The sequence below is a fragment of the Coffea arabica genome, chromosome 11e, assembly GCF_036785885.1.
Source record: "Coffea arabica cultivar ET-39 chromosome 11e, Coffea Arabica ET-39 HiFi, whole genome shotgun sequence".
NCBI lineage: Eukaryota > Viridiplantae > Streptophyta > Magnoliopsida > Gentianales > Rubiaceae > Coffea > Coffea arabica.
In genome coordinates this window covers 23,150,582-23,161,523 of record NC_092331.1, presented here as the reverse complement: position 1 = coordinate 23,161,523, position 10,942 = coordinate 23,150,582, and the positions used below count along the sequence as shown (strand labels likewise).

The 10,942-nt window shown below is 36.4% G+C and overlaps 1 protein-coding gene across 1 annotated transcript; it reads right to left on the bottom strand.

The window, feature by feature from the left end:
• Window positions 1–6,220: 6,220 nt before the first annotated feature.
• LOC113717959 (uncharacterized) lies at window positions 6,221–10,942 on the bottom strand. Its single transcript, XM_027242820.2, has 6 exons — window positions 10,637–10,942; window positions 9,130–9,328; window positions 8,184–9,026; window positions 7,930–8,035; window positions 7,041–7,243; window positions 6,221–6,730 (listed from the first exon to the last, which is right to left on the bottom strand). The coding sequence occupies exons 3-6, from the start codon at window positions 8,939–8,941 to the stop codon at window positions 6,463–6,465; spliced, it is 1,335 nt and encodes a 444-aa protein (XP_027098621.1). The 5' UTR covers window positions 8,942–9,026; window positions 9,130–9,328; window positions 10,637–10,942; the 3' UTR covers window positions 6,221–6,462.

Here is a 10,942-nt window from a genome sequence, read left to right as displayed (position 1 = left end):
GCGAGTAAACTTGAAACTTGAGCGACGATTTGAGGTCGAAGTGAATTTGGATTGTCTATGGTAGTGAAGTTACCATTAGTAGAGGTATATGAGCTAAATTTTGGCCAAAACTCATACCCTTTAAAAGGCGAAAGTAGCGACCATTCGAAATATGTTTTCCTCGTCTTTTAGACCACTTTGCGAACTTAAAAGTTTTACTCGCTTCCTTACCAAAACTAAACGAGCGAGCATGAATTTTCTAGAGTTTGATAATTAACATGAAAACTACTAAACGAGTTTCATTTACTTGATTTTCTCTAAGCGAAACTCCTAAATTTCGAACCCTAATTGATTTCAAACTCTTAAATGATATTTTATCGCAGATTTGGACTCCAAACAAGGAGTTGCACCTAAGCGTGATCCTAAGAAGCACTAAGTCTTTGGTGAGTGCTTCCAAATGCATTATTGAACTCGATACTTGATTTAAATGCTTTACCAACGTGGTCGGATGTTATTTGATTGGTTTGGACGGGCAAGGGTGTACTTTATCGCACTTGCCCTAAAGTGATATATTCTTGTTCATTGGTTGCAATTGACTTGATATACATGCATATAACTTGAATACTGTCTAGAATTCCAGAAACCCTGTGGCTAGTTGCTCGAGTCGAGCCGGCAAGGGCTTGGTCGATTAGGTAACAAACCCTGGGTCTCTAGTTTTGTCGAGTAGAGTGTTATCTTCTCGACTAATTGGTATACTCGAGTATTACCACCAGTGTTTATTTGGGAGTTCGGGCCTAGTAAGGGGTTTGATTGGTGGATGGAGATTGGAGTTAAGTGGTGTACTACTGGACTAGTTACCTTACTTGAAAGTTGACGGAGTGTCAACTACTACTTGATCAAGCTATGGTGGAGCTAGTTTGCAAAAGCAACTGTATCCTTTTACTTGAAATGTTGAATACTTAATGATTGGCCATACAAAGTGTTATTGCTCATTTTCTAAACTTGTTATGCTCGCTACTTTGCTATTTTGATACTTTCACTTTTAAATAATGGTCAACTTACTATTTGAAACCTCACTAAGTTTTAACTCACCCTATTAGATTTGTTTTCCTTACAGGGGATACGAGCGAGGGCGTGAGACTGGTACAGGCTAGCATAGTCTAGTTTTTGAAATTTTACGATTCTACTCGCGCTAGTGCTCGATTAGGGTTGAATGTATCTGGAACTCATATCTTTTGTTATTTTTTGGATTGTATGAATGTTTGGAATAGAAATGAATGTAAATGTACGTTCTAAACTTGGGAACTATTATTTCATTTACTCTTGGGATTGTAACTTATTTTATTTGAGATAAGTGAGCGAGTCCTGGCGAGAGTTGGGCAGGTGGTCCGCTAAACCCTGGGGTACGCCCTAGGGAGGAGGTGGGGTCGTTACAGTCCGCCAAACTCTTGGGTACACCCTAGGGGAAGGTGGGGTCGTCACATCTTCTTTAGCGTAATTATACTTGTGGTCTTGCCTGTAAAAACTTGGAGATAAATGACATTTTTATAGGTATACAAAAAAGTTTTGACCTATGATCAAGTTTAGTTTAGTCACCCTATGCATGTTACAATGTAGTCAAACCAAAGACTATGATTATGGCGTAATATAAGTTGGCAAATCAACTTGCAGTTTAATTATGACATTTAAGCGAGTCAATACGATGAAACGCCAAATAGGTCATGGGAAGACAAAGATAAAAGTTGATTGTCAAGCTTAGGGATAATTAATTTTAAATTTGAGTGTTATTGCTTTTCAATACACGTAATTATTGAGGAACAGCGACAAAAATAATATCAAGAATCAGCCAAGAAAAGTTGATTAAAAAGATCCTGTATTTACAATGCAATGTTCTAAGATCTGTCTCGGCATCTTTAGGCCACAAAAGATGGAGTTCATGTCAATAATTTCCTACTACTTGTTTCCTTGGAAACAACTCCGGGCAAGCAAATCTGCATGCCATAATCCCTACAGCTTGGGACAATCAAATCTGAATGCCAGCCATAATCATATGACTGGAATATATGTTTTAGTTATGAAAACTAGCTAAAAATCTATCATTCTTTGCGTGAATTATAGAAATGTGTTTTAAAATCATATGGATGTTCAATAAAGATGATTTATTATTATTATTATATGATTCATCATAATAATTTGTTTGTCATATTTTCTATGGCTTAATGCATCGGTTGCTTGCAGTATTGATGATGATTTCTATAATTGCAGTCATGGGAGTAATATGGAGACACATAAGAGATCCTTTTTGGCACTTTGGCCTCATTTTCATAGGTTAAAGCCTAAAGAGAATGGTAGATAGAAAGCCGTGTGCCAAACATGTGGTAAGAAATACTTAGCAAATAATGTGAGCACGTCCAATTTTCTATACCATTTGGCCAGTCATGCTCGTAATGAGGAATAGCCTACTGGATTAGCAATGCTTGATCGCATTCGGGTTGAGTCAAATTCGAGTAGTGCACTACTCAAACTTAACTCAAGGTAAAATAATTGAGTTCGAATTCATCGATGTTTTAAAAGTCAAGCTCGAGCTCGATGTTAGTTTACCTTACTCAAACTTAAACTCGAGTTCGAGTTTAATTAAATCTAATTGAGTCTAATCTAGCTCAATCGAGTCTATTTGAGCTCACCTAATAAAAATTAATATTTTACATATAATTTTAAATAAAGGATATACTTGACATTTCATAATAATAAATATAAAAAATTAATATATATATGTGTGTGTGTGTGTGTGTGATAAAAAGCTCGATTAGGCTTGTCGAAACTTCGAGTACAAGAATTTGGAACTCGAGTTCGACTCGTAACCTCAAACAAGTTGCTCAAACTCGAGATTGAGTTCAATCAAAGCAAGTTCGAGTCGACCTATTGATCAAGTAGCTCACAATCTCAAGTCGAGTTATATGCTTCAGCATCACCCCTAATCATGAGATGTATCATGATAAGGTGGCCATTGCTTTTTCCTTTTTTTTCCGTTTTCCTACCTCCCTTTCTCCTGCATGGCTCTTTCGGTCCATTTATTGATGTTTGTTTTTCCTTCGTTATTTTTTGGGATTTGGAAGTTTATGGAACCCGTAAAATAAAGCTGTGAATTTAAATATTTTTTAAAAAATGATTAGTTTTCTGAAGGGACCTCAATTGAACCATAACATACAACATATGGAACTAACGTTATTAGGTTAATACCAGAGTTTTCTTTTCTTTTCTCAAGCGTGGGGTGTGTGCCAATCTCTTGCATTTGTAGGTTCAAAAAGGTTGTCCAGCTTAATAATGTTTGTCTGCAGGTACTACTTATGCAGCTTTCCTGGCGTTCAAGATAGTAGAAAAGTATAGTGGGCTTGAACAAGAAGTTTAATCAGATTTGTCAACCATGAGAGTGATAGTGAGGCTGAAAAAAGAGTTGCACTTATCCACCTTGAATCAAGGGAAATTATGGATAGTCCCGCACTTTTTGGCTTAGCTTGCCACTGACCTTTGAGTTAGCAACTTGAATGGCTATTAAAATTTGGACCACTGTGACACACCTTGTGTACTGATCTTGCAGCTGAATTGCGAGCCTCTAGGCAGAAGAGCATGCATATGTATCCCTTTGGCTTCCTTGCCAGGTGATGTTAGGCAGTTTTTGCTGTGAACTTACTACAAAGTTCTTTGCTTAAAGGTTTATTAGAACAGTTCAAACCGTTTCAACTTTGCGAGCGTCCACTGGCTTGTTGATGATTAGATTCTTAGACTAGGTATGCTTACTTAATAGGGTGAACATGCCTTGTAATTAATTTATGCTTCATACTATCTCAAATCTGTTGCGCTTCTAGCCTTAAAAGACATGTTATCTGATGTTTATAGTGACGAGTTTATTAAAGGTTCTTACACTTTTCTTCAAAGAAATAACATGGAAAAGGAAATCTGTTCCTTTCCAGCCAGCCCCTGTTTAGTTTATAAATTGAGCAACTCGTCATACTTAAAATGACTTTCTTTGTACTTATATCCATTCACCAATTACAGAAAAAATGTTTTTGTTTCATCCTTTAAATAAATTTGCTATATAAAAAGGACATACCTATAAAAAAGAAGCTTTAAATATCTTTTAACAAGTGAATTATAAACATGCTTTTAACTTTATGGTAGTTTAAAAAAAAAAAAAGTAGTAGTACACCTTGCCAAGGAGTTGTGTCTATCCAAGAAGTTTAAAAATTAGTGGTTATATGTGTGAAATTATGTTAGTGTGTGTTTGCCAAGGAGTTGTGTCTATCCAAGTAGTTTAAAAATTAGTGTTTGTATTTGTGGAGAAAAAAAAAAGAAGCAGTGCATCTTGCCAAGGAGGTATGTCTACCCATGCAATTTAAAAATTAGTGTTTGTATGTGTGAATGTTAGTGTGTGTTTGTCAAGGAGTTGTGTATATTCAAGCAGTTTAAAAATTAGTGTTTGTATGTGTGAAAGTATGTTAATGTGTGTTTTTATGTGTATGTGTCTATGAAAATGATGTTTTTCCATCTAAGAAACTTAAGAAGTGAGTATGTTTGTATGTGTGGAAGTATTTTAGTAGGTGGATATATGTTTATGTGTAGTAAAAAATCATTTTGTGTGTGTAAATGCGTGCGATAGAGTATTATTTATGAGATAATATGTTGGGATCATATTTGGCTCATAAATTTGAGTTAATCCAATATGATCCAACCATATAACAATTTAATCTATAGTTTGGTGGTTCATTCATCTGACTGTAAACTAGAGCCAAATACAAAAACGCCCCCATGGGCTTTGGCAATACTGTTAGTCAATTTCATAATTAGTATTGTTTTACCTACTTCAACTCTCTCAAAAAGTCTCATATTTTCCCACCGCAATAAGGGGCTAAAAGATAGGTTAGGTATAATTTATTGACAAATACTTGGGTAGATCCAGTGTACGGTCCCATCCCTAAACTAAGTGGCCCATCATCTACCACATCATCAACATGCTTAAATATTCAGAAAACTTTATTTTGCTCCTTGATTTTTATAGCCATCTTTCTCTTTGCCATCACTTTCATCGCCACTTCCTTTACTCTCCTCCTCCACCTTCACCTTCATCGCTTTTGCTTTTTCAACCAAAAATAAAAATTTTAAAAATTAAAAGGATCAACATTTAAGATTTTCTCTAACCATAGTCAAAGAGAAAAGTTCTTTACTTTTAAATATGAAATAAAAATGTAAAAGTTAAAGATTCAAAATCTGAGATTTTCTCTACCTTAATTAGAGGGGAAAATAGGAAAGCACTGATGGTGTGGTAAAAGCTTGAAATCTGAGAGAACAAAATGGAGTTTTAGAAAATAAATATCATTGCAAATATACAGCCCAACCGCTGCCTGAACCCAGACAGCACCCTTCAATAGTACTGAAAACTACCACCCGTATAGGCAAACTAGCAAAGCAACCTTAACATTAAAGGGATACAGAACTTTTTATAGCCATATACTTTTGAGAGTGATAATGTGGTCATACGTAGAAATTGAGTATCTAATACTAGGCAAGAATTTGCATTGAGAAAGGTATAAAAGAATAAAAAATAAAAAAGAAACATTCAAAGTTTGCTGATAACCATTTTTAGTCCAATTTCTGCTGTTTACCCGTCAATCTACAGAGCCAATGAAGGATCCGGAGAATAAGAAGGAAGCCACCCAAAAAAAATTAGAAAGCAAGGGGTTTTGGATCTGGATTTGACGAGGGAGTTCTTTCGGCGTCAATGCATCTGGGCATCCTTGGTTATATCTCTTTTCTGTAGCTTTGTTGTTCCACCCCCACTCCCCCCCTCCCCCCCTCTCTTCCCCGGGGGGTCTTTTCTTTTTCTCCCTCTCTCCAGAATGAAGCAGCAGCAAAGATATCCAGAATGAAGCAGCAGCAAAGATAATTTAGAACTTTTAAGGCTTTTTGGCTTCAAGTAAAAAACTTGCTGGTGGACCGGGTATATGCAAGTTTTTCCCAAATCCATTTAAATGAAAATCCTTAAATCCTTTACCAACCTGCCAAATTGCTATGTCTAACCTCAGGGCAAGGGGATTAGCAGGAATGGCTGTTTTTTCCACTTTCCATGTGACAAGCCTATGTGACGAGCATAATCAATTAACAGGTACAATTGTGGACAGGGACTACAAGATGCCAAAATAGAGAACTTCGAAAAGTGCAAGGAAATTTGATGGAAGCAATAATATGAAGATGACAATGTCAAGTAGTTTAAATACATCGAAAATTTCTACAATTGAATAACTGTCTCTTTCCAAGTTGAGTACAGATAATAATTGAGGTCAAAAGGGGAGAAAGGTTAAAAAAAAAGAGCAATAATTGAATCTCTACATCAATGAGCAAGTCATATGCGTATGGAAAAATTGGAGACAAAAACAAAAGAATAAGGAAATCAAAGAAAAGAATGAGTTAGACTAGTTAGTAATCTATTTAAGAATTTCTGCAGCAAGTCAGCACACAATCATCTAAAAACTGTGTGAGCTGAGAAGAATACAATTTTGGGTCATTCCGGAAATGGTCGACATGGGGTGTGGAAATGAAGTTGCAGGCTCTGACCTTGCGCCCATTCTTCCGCTGGCCATCAATAAAGGATTCAACCGATCCGGCAGGAATGACTCTATCTGCAGAGCTGTAAATATATAGCTGTGGACAGCTAGGTTGTTGTGATGTCAACAAACTAAGAACATCAGACAACCTCCTACAATTTGGTAACATGAAAATCCCGTGAGTAAGAAGTGCAGGAGTAGCCTTAATCTATTGATTATTGTAGGAGTAAAGAATGACAAAAGCCAAAAGATGTTATTCATACCAACATGAAAGTAAAGATTACTGTAAAATCAAGGAAACTAACCAATGCAGTATTCTTAAACAAAAATCACTTGGAACTCATTCGACCAAGTTCAACATTGGCGATAATGTATTTTGCATATTTCAATCAATAAGGATAGGAACTTGCAAGACCATGCCAAAATAAGCATCAACAACACTAACGAAAATGGATCCCTCACCTATTTACTGTAGGAAGATTCAAAACCACCTCAAAAAACTTCTTGAGGACCACTAAGAGTGCAGTTTCAGTCAACTCAGGCTTGGCTTCTCCCACAATAGTTTTGTTTCTTTTTGACATATTTGCACTTTGCTCACTCGTTGCACCTTTTGTTGCAACACTATTCTTTTTCAGAAAAGCTGCAGAGAATCCAGAAGCCCAGACCTAATAGACATACAAACACGAAAGAATGACATCAAAATCAATATCCAAAAACAACGAAAGAAAGAGTTGTACAGAACAAAATCCACACTGATCCCCCTTCCTCTACCCCAAAACATATAATAAAGTTTCAGAATGATATGTAGAACTTCATTGCTCCACCTCTCCTATCCCCCAGGAGTTAGAAACCTATTATGATCTGAAGAGGGACCCTGGAAGGATATACAAGATCTGTAATCAACTTAACTGAGAGCTTTTCTGACAAAATTTATTTGTAATTAATAAAATCAACATGGGAGGAAACAACAATGATGCACTCGAGAAAATAAAGACAAAAAAATGCATGCTCCAGTTTCAAATATTACCATTTGCTGGCAAATTTAGCACATGGATCGAGATATCTAAACAATAACAAATAAACTCATATATGGAACTGCAAAATAAAAGTCAAATACTCTTTTATACAGAAATTACTAGCTTATAGCTCCACTCATGATACTGACAAACCGCAAGTATGAAGATTGACATCATCACCAAAGCCAACGAAGCATACTGGAATATCAGTTTCAAGTAGTCAAAAGTACGTATTTTGGATCATCCAGTCTTACTTTACCACCACCAACATAACATTTCAAATCTCAATAATCACTCCACCGAAAAAGGCATAGTAACTTCCTAGACAACAATACCTGTGGATCAGGAGCTGCAACAGGAGCAGAATCCACAATACAGCCCTTAATCCTTCCCATTAAGTTTGGATCACTTCTCTGAAGCTTCTCCAAGACAACACCATATCTGCAAGGCAATTTTTAACTGAGTTACACAAAATGTTCACTTCCAGATTTTATCAGGTTCCGCTTTTTTTTTTTTGGGGTGGGGGGGTGTTGGTTGTGGATTGGGATTGGGAGGCAAGTGTACTAGTGGTCAGGTAAAGTATACTTACGTCAACCACCCTGTATTGCTGAAAGTGTGAAATACCAAGTTCTTCCCATCCTCTTCCAACCAATCAGCCAAATGGTTAACAAGCAATTCTATATCTTGCTCAGCTTTTCCTCCAACTTGATAGCTTAGAATCTCGGACATTGGGAATGTAAACGTAATGGCATGAAAACCTCTCGAGGTGTACCACTCTGCATATCTATTCAGATGCTTCTGCTTTGCACCTAACCACCCAAGCAAAACCACCACTGTCCTAGATTTTACTGATGAACAATCAGAACTACCAGATACATCAACAGCCTTTGGCTCTGGCAAATGCCATCTATACAATACCTCTGATGGTGAGGAATTCACATCATACACGTAAGAAGCCGGCTTGGCGGCTTTCGCCAACTCAGCCGATTGATATGAGTTAATTAAAGCAGGGGACGAGGCTACAGACGAATATAACCATCCAGGAAAAGAGCAAGAACTTGAGACAGGTATGCGGCTATATATGTCAGGCACGGGAACACGAATTCTTGTCGCAAATGCCAAGTTAGCAAGCTTTGATACTGATACCTTAGACACCCAAGATGATTTTTGTGCATCTAACGAAACAGATAACAAAGACGAAGACGAACTCGATTGTTCTGAGGAAGAACATGTTTCTGATGATTTATTCGGCCAAAATTTTTCACGAAAATCAGATGAAATAGAAGCTATGCAAACAGCAGAGGCTGCAATTATGGGCCTTTGAAGGTTCCCAGACAAGGTACCCATAGTATTGATGGCTTTCAAGTTTCACAATGTCTCGTTCAAATACACAGCAAACAACTCCAGTCAAATTTCAATTTCACAATTCCACCTACAAGAAAACCATTGGTTTCTTTAAAACGTGCCAAATATGCACGAGAGAAACGTGAAACAAAGTGATGTAAAATGTTTGAAGGAATACAACTGATTTTTACCTGTTTGAATTTGGTGGGGTATCGCCTTCAAGAAATAGAAAATCGGGCTGTCAATATAAAGAATCTATTGACAGCCCGACCAATCCAAATTTTGCTTCAAACTATATATGATCAGCAGCCAGCCAGCTGCCGACCAGATCAAGAATAAGAATTTGTTTGAAGAGTCAAAAAGCCTTTCTTTCTTCTTCTTAGACGCGTCCTGCAAAGGAGGAAAACATCAAAGTTTATATTAAAAAAAAAATTAAATAAATCAATAAGTTAGTCACAATAAAGGATCTGGTTGAACAGCTAACAGGAAGGTGACACGTGGATGATAATCTTTTGTAATAAAAGAAAAAATTAAAAGGTATCCATATATTTCATGGGATTTTTGGGAGGGACGGGTCATGGGGGGAGATAGTTTGAGGTTAGGACAGTTGGGTTTAGATTGGGTGGTGAAAAAGTCGACCACTTTTTTATTTTAATCACCTCTTATTTTATATATATCAAATTTTTATAATTTATTTTTAAAAAATTTCAAAAAATTGTAGCCCAAACATGGTCGTAGTTTTTTTAAAGAAAAAGCGACATATGACGACCTCTGTAGTAATCACGTGAAGCCTTTCCTAGTTTCCTTCTTCCCTGCTGTGGTGGACGTGAGGCGTGTTCAATTATGTCATTGACCTTTTTTGGTTAAAAAGACTGAATTGTCCATTAAAAATTGGTAAATCAAGAATTCTTGTACAAATTAGAAGATTGCACAAAAATGGTTGCCTCAAGAAGCTCGTGGCTACGACGCGATATAAAGAATACGATCCAAGTCATTTATGAAAATGGATTTTGCCATGGGTTTTGCTTATGGGAGAATATTCTTTTCAAAATTATTGTCATTTTTTTTTGGGTAGAGTTTACAAAAAAAAAAAAAGGAATCGATCATAGCAACAAAACCTGATTTTGACTATATTTAAAACTTTTTCTTTACCTGCTACAAAATCCAATTTCTAGATACAAAATTAAACGAAATCATTAAAATTTTATTTTTCCAAAATAGAATCTAAAATCAGTTGAACGACTGACAATATAATATCCATTGCTCTAAAAGTAAAATAGAATAGCAAGAAAAATGAAAATAGGGGATCTAAAAAAAAAAAGGAGAAAAATGACGCATGGTGGATATGAATAAACTCGGCAACTTAACAACTCTTTTCCTCCTTGATGTGTAAAAAGACAGTTTTAACCTCCCTCAATCTTCAAAACGATATCTCACGCCGCCAAAACCCAGCCAAAAAAATGAGAGAAGGAAGCAACCCATATGCCTTCCCAATCTCCAGTGCCGGAAAAACCCCAATCCAAATTTTTTTATTATGAATTTCATTAAAAATCAAAACCCAAATCGTCCTTTTATAGATTCAAGCATATTTGGATGTGGGGCGTCTTGAATTCTTGAATTCTATTACTAGAAGGAGAAAAAAGAAAAAGAAAAAAGGGGCAATGACATGAATGACAAGCAGTGAAATAGAAAACTAACCTTGGAATTCTTTGAGATAAAAGTTCCTCGCTTTCTTCTCCCTTCAACAATCTACCGCCAATTACTAACTTCTATATCTACGCAGAAAAGAAGAAAAGAAGTGGGTTTTTTCCTCTTTATTTTTTTTTCGGGTGGGTTGGGAGGCGGTGGTGAAGAGTTAGAGGAGACTTGAATGAAGGATGAAGTCCTTGAATACGGGAAAACAGAAAAGTGGGAGGAGGAGAAGAAACGTGTTTGGAGTTTGCTCTTCCCTGTTTTCCACCTTTTTTGGTATGGTCCGTGAGTTGTGATGTTTGGGCGGTATTT